The sequence below is a fragment of the Diabrotica undecimpunctata genome, chromosome 2 (genome assembly GCF_040954645.1).
Source record: "Diabrotica undecimpunctata isolate CICGRU chromosome 2, icDiaUnde3, whole genome shotgun sequence".
In the NCBI taxonomy this organism is placed as follows: Eukaryota; Metazoa; Arthropoda; class Insecta; order Coleoptera; family Chrysomelidae; genus Diabrotica; species Diabrotica undecimpunctata.
In genome coordinates this window covers 144468392-144481921 of record NC_092804.1, presented here as the reverse complement: position 1 = coordinate 144481921, position 13530 = coordinate 144468392, and the positions used below count along the sequence as shown (strand labels likewise).

The following is a 13530-nucleotide window of genomic DNA, read 5'->3' as shown; positions in this document are numbered from 1 at the left end:
TCAATCATTTATATTTTCTATACCTGTACAATATTTTAGGACTTATAGAATTGATTGTTATAATTCACTTGTATAATATATACCTAATATCCATTTAGATGTTGTCAAACAAGTATATGAATAATAGATAGGTATCCCAATTTTTTATATTTTAAATCCATTTTCATACTTACTATAACTTCTAGTGAATTAGAATTTCAATTGTGCATTTTGTAGGCCGGTCATCACTCCTGGGCAGGAGTATAAGCTGTCCATTAATATAACTCTTCTGATCCGTTTTTTTTTTCTTTATTATCTTGTCCTCTGTTATATTAATATATCTTCGATTTTTTTGGTCTAAGAATTTCTCTAAGGATCTTCCTATCTATCATTCTTAGCTTCTCTTCGTCTCTATTAGTCAGACACATTGTCTCTACTGCGTAGGTTAGGACAGTTCTGATTGCTGTAGTTCTGTTATGTATTTTCATTTAGGTGTTTCTGTTGATAGGTCTGTCTTTTAGTATTTTTTGTTATTTCCAATATGCTCTATTACCTGCTTTTACTCATTCAGTTAAGACTTACAGGGGATGAAGTAAAAATTCAAATTCATAATGAATTGCTGAAGAAAATCAAAAGGCTATTAAAAATGAGCGATGCTATGCCGGCGTTCAAACTACAAACAATATTTTATTTTTTAGCTACTGTGAGTAACTTGCCTCAAACTAGACTATATGAAAATAGCCCGCATGGTTTAGTGATCACCATAGAAAAAATAGAATAGAGTTCTATTGATTGTCTTGACTCGATGAAAATTAATGTATTCAAACTAACTGATTTTAATTCATGAATTTTGTCAATTGGCAACAAGGCGTTTAGGCAAGTGTATTATGGCGATGTAAAAGCACTTTTCAATTTAATAGATGAGGCTGCTAACTTTTATTTTGTTATGCACACACATTGAAAGGGCCTATCTTTTGAAGTTATACTTCTATATGCACGGTCGGCGTTGGAAATTTGCATGAGAGTGAATCTGTGAAACCATTACATATATAAGATAATGAGTAAGAGAGAGACAGAAGATATATTTTCTCTCTCTTCCTCTCTCGAGAATAAAAATGTTCCTTTTGTATATTTAATATATATATATATATATATATATATATATATATATATATATATATATATATATATATATATATATATAATATTATATATAATATAATATGTATTAATATTATTATTCATGTGATATGTTTTGTATTATTTAAAATTAAACGTTTATAATTATTTTAGGCTTTTGTATTTCAAAATAATCACTGTTTTACCGAGAACTGTCAATTTTGCAATCCGTAAGTGTCATGTCTAATTGGCAAATCCTTTACGTGTTTGGTTCATACGCTAGTGTTGTGAGTTCGAATCCCGATTATGAATTTTATCCTGCGACATAATCCGAGTTGTTGGTTTTTTATTGTTATCTTCGTAAAGTAAGTTATGTATATTGGCAGTTTTAAATACTTATGAATATTACATTTTAATTTATATTGTATTATTATATTAAATTATGTTGTAATTTTTATATTAATAATAAAATGAATACATTAATAACAAATGAATTTTACTGCAGAGTATGTGTAAATTTTTTTTTGCATTCAACTTCTTTTATACATATATAAAAATAAAAATATATATTTTCATTAAAATATCGATACAATCCTTCATTTACTATACTCCTATTACAGGTCAAATGTTTATATACAGCAAACGATGCACCATATACCTATATAACTAATTCTTTTTCTCTTTCTGCTCTCTTACCTATAGCATTACATATGTAATGATTGTGCAGATTGACTCCTATATAAATTTTTAACGGCGAACGCGTGTATAGAAGTATAACTTCTACCGGCAGTCCCATTGGACTGCCACACCCGTTTTTTTTTAAGTTCTCCACCTCCCTTGTATGGTTGGATTTTGGAACGTATTCTTCAGTCTCTAGTGGTGATGTTATCTTCCTCTCGTTGCTTATTGTCTAGCAGCGGCAGCTTCTTTGATTTCCAGTTTTCTTTGTGACCTCAAATATTTTGGTTTTATCCTATTTTAAGGTTAGTTGGTAGTATCTACACTTTTGGGAGAGTACAGTACAGAGTGACCCCAAAAACATTTAGTACCTATCCACTTGTACAAGCTAATACTGGGTTCCTCAATTCTGGAATGAATATCAATAATAAATGTACAATAAGCCAAATTACGACCAGTTTTATAACAATCGGTTTGCTTTGATTTTCAATTTTTGGTATTTAATTATTTGTTTATTTGAAGTTTTCTTGATTAATTTGGTGTAATCTTCTTAAAGGGTATCATTTTCATCTTTCAGCAAATTTTTATGGTAGACGATTCTGGTCCAGTCATATATACATAATGTACAGCTTTATAATCTAATAAGAGAATTATTGTGATTACTGGTTGAATTTATTTTGTTCTTTTGTTACTCTTTTTGGACTTAACTGATATTTCCACTTCCTCCTGTTCTTCTAGTCAACATAACCAACAACATAAATTTAGTGTAATTTTTTACATTTCATATAATATAGTTCAGCGTGGTACCTAGTCACTGAAAAATTTGATGTCTTCTTTTGTTTTTGTACTATTTGGGCGGTAAGTGTCATCCCCATGGTTGCTCAATCGTTTTAAGTTTGATACTAAGTTTTTGCAAAAAAAAATATGTATTATTTTCCTTTTCTAAGAAGTCAACATAGATGCCCAATGAGAATAAAGTGTAACCATAATCTTTTTCGCCATAATCAATCCCACTAACAATTTTTTTACTGGTTTAATGATAAAGCACATTTGTCTGTTACTTATTGTTTATATCTGTCAATATTGTTACTTATTGTTTCATGTTATTATAATTGTTAATATAATTTTTTCTGTTAAATTAATAAACTAATTTCTTAAAAAGCAACTTTATATATTATTTATTATTAAATACTGTAATATACATTAAATATAAAGTTAACAAAAAAGATGGATTGCATTTATTTTTTACTTCTGAATCTTCCAGAAACTTTTAACAGTGTTACCAATACCGACTGAGTGGTGATTATAATACAAAAGTCCTCCTAAAGTGGAAATTGAAAGTAAGTACAACAAAGCAAGAGTAACTTTTGGTAGAACAGGTCCAACGACGATTGGTCTTACATAATCCACCACACAAGCTTCCAATCCCCTAAAAAATGAAAACATTATGATATATAAAATAAGTTCAGTTCTAAGACCTAAATTAAAACAAAAACATTTATTGTTCTGAAGCTATTTTCTTGTGGCATTTTAAATTAATTTATATTTAAATGGGAATAAGCCACAATTAAAGGTTAAAATACTTTTATTGACGTTCTCAAAATACAAACATTAGTAAAAAAAAAACATAAAAACATTTATGATCAGTAACTCCAATTTGAGCATTGGATTACCGAAAATCATTTGTAACTAATCTATCCTGGTATTATTCCACATTGAATGGAGGTGTTGTTAATTATTATGTAACACAATCTTATGGGAGAGTGCTAAAGTTCAGCATAATTTGTGTGGAAATCATCATATTGCATTATCAGATGTCTCTAATAAACAGTGTCTCAGTGATAGCAAAGTTTTGCATACTTTGTGTTTAATTTGTATTAAATTCTGTATATTCTTGCTCAAATACGCTAGATGTATTAGAGATGGTGATAATTTAAATGAATGCAAGTAAAAATCAAGATGTTTTACATTTTTATTATTAACCAATTTATACATATACCATCTACAGAGGTAGAGATTCTTTATAAACCTATTCCTATAATGAGTGGTTATATTGGTTAAATAAGGACTTACAGTTCTACATATCCAAACTTGAAAGATATGAGTATATTCCTGTTAAGAGGTGAAAATTGTACATTTAAAAAAGTCAATTGCCAACTGTATGATTTTAAGAGATTTGCTGGTTCTATAGTTTTAAGAGTTATTAAAGCTGAGAATGTAACAGATCATTGTGCTAAATGTTAAAGACTCAGATTGTAATTGAAAAATGAGAGTGAAGGCTACTAAAGAAGATATTTGTGCCAGTGTGAATGGATTTAATAACAAAAACAAAGTTCTAACCTTAGAAATGATTTAAAAGAACATGAAGAAATGCCCTGATTATGAATAAATCTCTTGATCACCATCTTGATACATGTTTTAATAGAATTTGCAGAGGCACAATAATATAATAAAGTCCATCAACCTACAGATATAAAGAAAAACAGTAAGATGTAATTTTGAAGATCGCTTAAAAATATTATAATGGATTAAGTTCTTATGGTCAAAAAGTATGAAAATAGAAAAAGTTGACAAATATGTAAGGACATTAAGTGGACTAGACTCTTAATTTAATTTTCTGACTACCTAATTAAATTGTTCAAGTTATCAAAAAAATCATTAAAATACAAGTTCTTTTTTTATAGTCAGACACTGCTAAGTTTTAGATTTACAATAAGATATGTTAGTTATAAGTATAAGTTAAAACAGTTTCTTAGTTGAATGTAAAATTACTAATGTCAACAAGTTAAGCTGACTAAAGTTTATTGACAAGTTTTAAGTTATATAGCTTGGTTTGTTGTAAGCTATTTGTTTTTTCGCCAATGGCACCAAATATTTAATCTATTAATTTGAATGCATTCACAATTTTGTCACATTTAAAATTACACATAAAATTCAGTAATAGTTAAAAAAAGAAACTCTCTTAGGAAATCTATTATTTTAAATTCTAAAAAAATAGGCAGTGATATGTTCAACTTAATGCAACTTTATTTGACAGCCATTATGATATATAATGAGGCTTGATAGACAACAAAAAATGCTGCCTAAGTGCTCCTTGTTGTAGACGCAAAATAATTATAATGATTCTACATGATTGTCTGTAGATATATAATACAAGATATACTGATTAATACAATACATTCATATTCCCATTGGCCAATTATGTCAAGTGGTCGATAAACCTGGCAAATTAGAAAGAAATGTAGGGACTGTTTTGCATCAGTTTTCTCTGTCACGCTGGGGGAACGGGCTGCTATTTATGGAACCTCTGAGGGAACCTTAAATGAGTTTGTACTTAATATATTCTTTTATTGGCCACAAGTATAAAGCACTCCTCAACTGACTGACTATCTAAGAAGGAACATAATATATGGAAATAACTGGATGAACTAAAAAGGAATTTTTGCAATTAATTAAAGTACTCATCATTTTTTCTTTTAGAGGAACATTAGAACTTAATTCAAAGTTGTTCAGAAGTATTTGAGAAAAAAGTTCTTATCAAACATCTAGATCTACTACCAGATTTTAGTAAAAATGAAAACTTTCAGTTATAAAAAGTACTTGACTAAACTACAAAGAGTAAGATTAAACTTTGAAGACAAATTTACCTAACATCAAGAAACAATTTCTTCAAAATAACGTCAATATAAATCAAAATTAATAACCCTGTAATATATAATACAGTAGGTATGTTTTAAAACATTCCAAGGTAACCTCATAAATAAAAAAATAATTACCAGTGGAAATGAGCTACAGTGGCAATGGCAAAAATGTCATTTAAAGCAGTATTGGGGGTTATAAAGACTAGTGGGGTAATACCCAAAAGGGTAATTGTTACAGCTTTTTCTATTGGCCACAACTTGCTATGATCAGCAGACATATTCCTTTTCACATAACTAGCCAAATTAATTCTCGGTAAAATGTTCACATTTTTATTGGCTCCACTAATAAGTTGTGTGAATGACTTCCTTGAGTTTAAGGTGACGGCACTTTTGAAAATATTTGGAGATGCTAAAAGGAATAAAATTATGTAATAAAAACTGGTTTTATTTGTACTTCATGAATAACATACCTTGAATTCTAGTCGAATTTCTCAAAATTATTGCCAAAGCCATGGTAGATTATTCTGATGTGATTTTGTTACGTTTAAAATTTAAAAATAATGAGTGTAATTTAAAATGTATTAATGATAAAATGTTTTTATAAGGTTTTAAAAATCCATCACAAAACTCTGTTCCTACGTTGACCTTCCCTGTTCTTATTTTAGAATACACTGACATTTGACATACAGTATATAAGTAAAAAGTATACATATATTGTACTGATAAAAAGAGACACTAATCTTAAAAACAAAATCTATGCAGTGTAACTGTGAGTTAACGAATAAACATAGCTACGACCAGTGGCAGCTAGTGATATTGAGTTTGAAGGGGGCGCAACGACTAATGAAAAAGCTTTTTTTACGCAAATTTGATGCGATTGTATTCAATAGCACAGAACAAATAACAATATAATATGGACTTGATGATAGTAACTTGAGTTGCTATCATCAAGTTATCGTAGACACTTCGTCTCAGGACCAGCAACTTCATGTGGAATCGTACGTTGCCATGTTATCATATCCACTGGTAACTTTAACATCCTAAAATATGACTAAATAAAATTGTAACATATAACTTTTCTTTTAACGGGTTTGTACCCAGATGTTTAGTGGCTCAAAACATGTACAAATAGACATGATTAAATATGGATTCCGAAAACGTTTTGTCTTCATAACATAGCCCGTTTGGGGTTTTTTTAAATTATATACCTTTTATAAAGGATTTTAACAATTTTTTTTTAATTAGATGAAGTATATACTTCATCCGTTTTACTCCTTCAATTTACTTACCGTTGCACGTCATCCGCGCATCGAGCAAAATCGTTTCTTTGCTCGATCCATCCGCGTCATACCCCGTGAGGTCACATGATACCAACACGAAATATTTAGGCGGTAGGTGTGTTCTTTTTTTTTAGAATCACTTTGCCGAGTACACTAGCATTGCAGCCACTAGACATATTTTATTATATACGCGTAGAAATAATATTTAAAGATTTCTATTAATGTCAACTTAAATAAATACACAATATGTTTCATTTAATTTGTATAAATGCAGCGTTTTTATGAAGAAAATATGTTTGGAACACACTGTAACTGTAATCGAACGAAGATGATATTTTGGCATAAATTGGTAACACTTATTTGACAGTTGCGGCATAGTATGGTGTTTACACTTTTTGTACTTTATTATTTTTAAGTTTAAAGTGAATACCTTTTGTTTTATATTTTTACCTATTTAATAAAATCTGTTCTTTTTAGAACAAAATTAGTGTGTTCTATTTCAAAAATATCACATAAGAATTTAAATAGTCGTTGTAATGAGATGGTAGCTCTTTTGCAATAATTATGTGACCTATTTAATTTAAAATGGATTCAGGATTTTTTTATACTTTGACAACTATGTCAATTTCGATCTCTGTCAATGATAATGACGTACAACGGTAAGTAAATTAGATGGACTGTACATAACTTTACAATGTTAAGGTGGTTGGAGTGCTAAATGGTGAGAGCAATGACAGTAACCAGCATATCTGTCACCAGGATGCAGGATATGTCATGACTTGCGTTTGCATTTTTGACATTTGAAAATACGAATACGATTTGACAGACCTAATTTGTAATTGCAAGTGTTTTCATTTTTCAATATATTAAATTAAAATAAATTATGGCTACTCTTGAAGATGTTTCTATTTGGGAAGATGGAGAGGAAGCATTAGGTGAAGAAGTTTTAAGAATGTCAACTGATGAAATAGTTAGTCGTACACGTTTACTAGACAATGAAATCAAAATAATGAAGAGTGAAGTTATGAGAATCAACCATGAATTACAAGCTCAGAATGAGAAAATAAAGGAGAATACTGAGAAAATTAAAGTGAATAAAACCTTACCATACTTGGTGTCTAATGTAATAGAACTCTTAGATGTGGATCCCCAAGAGGAAGAGGAAGATGGTGCTGTTGTTGATTTGGACTCACAAAGAAAAGGAAAATGTGCCGTTGTTAAAACTTCCACAAGGCAAACTTACTTTTTACCAGTGATAGGTAAATTAAATCTTTATTTAGTAAATATAAAAAGTACATTTCATTATTTAAAAATTATTTTCTTGTGGCATTTGCTAATTTTGACTTAACTTTATTAGACATTTGGTAAAAGATTTTTCGTAATTTTTAATTTATTAAATTAATTGGACAATAATTAGTTGAGGCAATTAATTAAATTAATATTTTAATAACTAAACAAATAGTTCCCAAAACTGATTAAAACTTGTCTTGACAATTTTGTCTTCGTCTCACATGGAGACCAAAACATTTAATAAAGTAGTTTTAGTTTGACAATTCTAGACAATTATTTCCTTTCTATAGTAATTACATAAATTTAAATTAACCAAAAATAAAAACTGATAATTACATAAACAAATATGTTACAGGTCTGGTTGATGAGGAGAAGTTAAAGCCAGGTGATTTGGTAGGAGTAAATAAAGATTCATACCTTATTTTGGAAACATTACCTGCTGAATATGATGCCAGAGTTAAAGCTATGGAAGTAGATGAAAGACCAACTGAACAGTATTCAGACATTGGAGGTCTAGATAAACAAATTCAAGAATTAATTGAAGCTGTTGTTTTACCTATGACTCACAAAGATAAATTTGTTAATTTGGGTATACATCCACCAAAAGGTTAGATATATTATTTTTAATCTTAAAATAATCTCTTGAATTAGACTAGGTTTGAAAAACAAAGAATACCTACTTGAATGAAAACAAATTTTTGCTATTAGCTCAAGACTTTCATGATAAGTTATAAGTAATTATGCATTTGTACTTTTTTTCAGATACTCCTAAGTACCTAGTTTACCTCTTTATTCTATCTTGTTGCATGCTAGCATATTTCTTTTGGTTTTATATATCTTTATTTTTTTCAGGTGTTTTGCTGTATGGTCCTCCTGGTACAGGAAAGACTCTATTGGCCAGAGCCTGTGCTGCACAAACCAAATCTACATTTTTGAAATTGGCTGGTCCTCAACTTGTTCAAATGTTCATTGGAGATGGTGCCAAACTTGTCAGAGATGCTTTTGCTCTTGCCAAAGAGAAGGCACCAGCTATAATATTCATTGATGAATTAGATGCTATAGGTACAAAGAGATTTGATTCTGAGAAAGCTGGAGACAGAGAAGTCCAACGTACTATGTTAGAACTTCTTAATCAATTGGATGGATTCAGTTCAACAGCTGATATCAAGGTAAAAATTTTTTGGTATTTTTTTATCAATTATTTATATTTATAAAAAGTCCTTACAATAATAATATGAATTTGAGTATATTGATTCTTTGTAAAGAAAATGAAGCTAACTTAACAACATACACAATGTAGAGTTGTGAGTATGACCAGTTTATACCACTATTATGGAAAAAAGAAAATATACCTACACATACACAGAGAATAAAAGCAAAAATCTACAAATTATTTTGCCACAAAATCTAGCTCATTATGCATTACTGCTTAAAAACCTGGATAAGAACAATCACATCAGTTAGGGAATATGATATCAATAATTTAACACAAAATTTAAACAAAAGTCACTGATTGAGTTGATAATTGCCATTATGCAGGTGAAGTATAATAATAATAAAATAAAAACAAATATATAGAAGAAAAATCTATAAAACTTAATTATTTCAAAATCTAATCAAAAAACTAATTAAAAATTTAGAAAAGGGAATTGTTAAAAACAATTTTAAAGCAAAACACATATATTTATAATATGGGCACAAAACATTCAAAACTAGAGGGAAATAAACATTTTTTTGTCCATTATGTATTATAAAAATTGATTATTTTTTCCACAATGATAAAAAGCTATTTAAAATTTTATATTTAATTTTTAAAAATGTTTAATTTGTAATTAATATTTATATTTCTTTTCATTGTTTTGTTGAGGATAGGTAGAGATATCATTTTTAAACAAACAAAACATGTAGTAATTTTATTATATACACACAATCATAATTATACAATTTTGCTTTACAGGTTATAGCTGCTACTAATCGTGTAGATATATTGGATCCTGCCCTACTCCGTTCTGGTAGATTAGATCGTAAAATAGAATTCCCTCATCCCAATGAAGAAGCAAGAGCTAGAATCATGCAAATTCATTCAAGAAAAATGACAGTCAATCCTGATGTCAACTTTGAGGAATTAGCAAGATCAACAGATGACTTCAATGGAGCTCAATGTAAAGCAGTTTGCGTTGAGGCAGGTATGATAGCCCTAAGAAGGAGTGCTACAGCTGTAACTCATGAAGATTATATGGATGCAATTATGGAAGTTCAAGCTAAGAAGAAGGCAAATCTTAATTATTATGCTTAATTTTTTTTAGTTTTTTTATAAAGATAATACATATTTATAAGTATTTTGTGTTTGATTGTTTCAAATTTAAAAATTTTTATTCTCTTCCATTTATTTTAATAAATATATGAAGCAAAATATCCTGTGCAAAATGTCAAACACAAATATTGTAAATTCGCCCCTACGAATAACAACAAAAGAAGTGGAAGATGTATGTAGATCATTAAAAAATAATAAAGCATTGGGTACAGGTGTCAGGTCCCTGTAGAGTTAATAAAATACAGTACACCAAACTATATATAAGTTTGGCCAAACTTTTCCATAATTGCATTAATAGAATGTCCCAGAGGAATAGAAGACATCCTTAATATCCATTATACAAAAAAAAAGAAGATGTGACACTCCACGAGTGACCAAGAAGGGGAGCATAGCTTTTATTTTAATTTATTTTATTTTATTTTCAACAGGCTGCCACCCAATAATATTAACAATGTATACAATAAAACAAAAAATATAAATATGATCTTAATCACATAATTTAGTTTTACATATCAAAATGATGACTACTTATTCCACAGCCACTCAAATAAACACATGCCTGAGATCTGAAATGAATTTGGCCTTCGGTGCCAAAAATCTAGATCTGGGTGAATATTTGACCATCTTAGTGCTCGAGATAAAAAATTATTATATGCATAGTTGGTTCTGTGAAGAGGAATATAAAAAGTTTGGTTTAATCATGTACTACAGGGAGGTAAATGCAGACCAACCTGCTCAAGTAGCTGAGGACATGAGACTGTAGAATTAGTTATGCCATAAAGCATCTTTAATTAATCATTGGTCATACAATGAGAGAATACTAAGTTGGGTTTCAATTTGATTATAATTTACTTGATTTAATTCAAAAGGTATACCCTGTTTATATGCTACATATTTCAAGAACTTGTGTTGAACTGTCTCAATTTTGTTTCTTGCTATTTCCTCTACCAGACTCTTATACTCTTCTAGTGTGATAATAGAGGAAATAAGTATAGGTAGCCACTATTGTGACGGTTCAGTTTATATTCCTAACATAAACTGCTAAGGCTCCCTGGGCCGAAATCTTTTTGTTAGGCTCGGACACGTCCAAAAGATCCCCCTTTGATTTCTGTCAATATGTTGACAGGAATTAATGGCGATTGTAATTTACAATGTGTAACACTTTTTTCGTAACATCAGGATATTTTAAATATTTTTAACGAGATATTATCGGTGAATTATGCAGTGGATAGATATGAATTGTGGAATTTGAGAATCATCTCTTAAAAGCCCAGTAAGACACTACGTTTTTACTCAGCATTGCCGGAACTCCATCAGTTATAATGCTTAAAAGTTTATTAAGAGGCACATCAAAAGTTTCCTTATGAAATTTAATGCATTTTTAATATCGACACGGTGGGTTGAATTTTGAAGTTGCGCTAAATCTAATAATTGTCTCTTTTACCAACAAAGTCAGGTGAAACAAAACATATGGAAACTGTTAATTGCGAAATATCTGTTATATCTATCGATTCGTCAAGGACTAAGTTAAATGCTATAGATACAGATCTTCAAATCCTTTTTTAAATCATCTTCAAGAGATATATTAATTGCACTTATGCGTCGTTCGGTTGTGTTTTTCGAGATAGGGATTTGTAAAATAGCTTTATGCAATACTGCAACATTTGGATCAAAATCTTAAGTACACCTTCCAAGTTGTTTTTAATAAACGCCCCTCTCCAAAGGAGCATTTTGCATGAGCAATATTCCAGGCAAAAACAAAACTGGCTTCTGCCACATTATTAGTTTGATTGCTAAAGGTCTCAAAATGTTTATGCGGTTTATTCAAATTTGATATTAATTTATCTGATCTTAAATTGAAATTTGGTGAATACTAATTAGAAAACTGAGAATGATTGGTTGCATAATAACGAAAATTGCTAGCTTTATAATTTTTGACCTAGAATTACAAATAACATGTTTTTCCGTTATTGTCAATAAAAATTAAATTCTTCTCCCACTCATTAAAACTTTTCTTACTACTATTTTTTTTTCTCTGTCGTCATATTTTTAAAAGAACTAGAAGTAAACAATGAAATTTAGAAAATACAATTTATTATATTCTCTTTTATCAAATAAAAAATAACAGATTCTTTAGTCTTTAATTGATCAAATATTTCATCTAATAACATTTAATTGATAAAAAATAATTAAATTTATTAAAAATTTAAATTCTTTTTATAAAAATATTCATTTATATTTTAATTTATTTTTCTTTCTAAGGGAGTCTTTATTTTATAAGTATTTTCATCTGTATTAGAACTTCAAATAAGACTAAAGTTTTGTTTTATTAAAACAATGACAACACATGTTACATACAGCAAAACAAATTATAGTTAACTTACCAAAAACTCAATTATATCCGCAGCAAGAGTGAATCAAATCAGTCTGGGTCGGTCGATTACTGACTTTTATGTTGCGCCACTGTTTACGTTCGTTCGCGAAGTTTTCAACGCATGATATTCTTGGGCGTAAATGGAATTTGTTACAACGTTGCATTTAGTCTTTCATATTTGTTGTCAGTAATTTAAAATACATTTTGAAACACACGGAATGGTAATATCGAATGGTATTTTTGCCAGGGAGATCCTTTCGAAAAGGTTCCGGCGCCGTTTTCATATTTAACTCTGCTTCAAGTACTTAGTGTCGATGCACACATTACATGTCTCCTGAGAAGGGTTGCCAACCGAGAGTTTTTCATCTGGGTTTCTTTTCTTACATTATTCTGTTTAAGAAATTATAAAAACGTAAATCGTAACACCCTATATCTACGAAAAATTTGGAAAAAAACATTTTTTAATAAAATGACCAATTTTTTGGTAGGTATATATAATGGGCTGTTCAATAAGTTTTGCAGTTGGATAAAAAAGATACTGTTTTATGGTTTGAAATACGAATGACATTCGAATGTATGAATTTCATCCCTGAAGTGAGAATCTGGAAAGGCTGCAAAATATGCTTCCCCAGCTGTTATGGCCTCTTCGCCTTCAATGCAACAGTAGAAAGGTGGGTTGCTGAATTTAAACGTGGTCGTACAAGCTTTGAAGAAAATCCAAGTCAATAACGTCTAAAAACAGCCCAACACAAGCAATCGTAGAAAAAATACAGGTTATCGTATTGGAAAATCGTCGAGTGACAAAGAGATTTAGTAGAAACTCTAAGCATCTCATTGGACGGTATAAGCAATATT

The 13530-nt window shown here is 29.5% G+C and overlaps 2 protein-coding genes across 2 annotated transcripts; one reads left to right on the top strand and one right to left on the bottom strand.

Annotated features, from left to right (window-relative positions):
* Positions 1–2926: 2926 nt before the first annotated feature.
* On the bottom strand, positions 2927–6092 carry SdhD (succinate dehydrogenase, subunit D). Its single transcript, XM_072523631.1, has 3 exons — positions 5888–6092; positions 5553–5826; positions 2927–3205 (listed from the first exon to the last, which is right to left on the bottom strand). Exons 1-3 carry the CDS (start codon positions 5928–5930, stop codon positions 3022–3024), a joined length of 501 nt encoding a protein of 166 aa, XP_072379732.1. The 5' UTR covers positions 5931–6092; the 3' UTR covers positions 2927–3021.
* Positions 6093–7500: 1408 nt separating this feature from the next.
* On the top strand, positions 7501–10326 carry Rpt5 (26S proteasome regulatory subunit Rpt5). The gene is made up of 4 exons (XM_072523630.1): positions 7501–7956; positions 8343–8594; positions 8840–9156; positions 9945–10326. The coding sequence occupies exons 1-4, from the start codon at positions 7581–7583 to the stop codon at positions 10281–10283; spliced, it is 1284 nt and encodes a 427-aa protein (XP_072379731.1). The 5' UTR covers positions 7501–7580; the 3' UTR covers positions 10284–10326.
* Positions 10327–13530: the final 3204 nt, after the last annotated feature.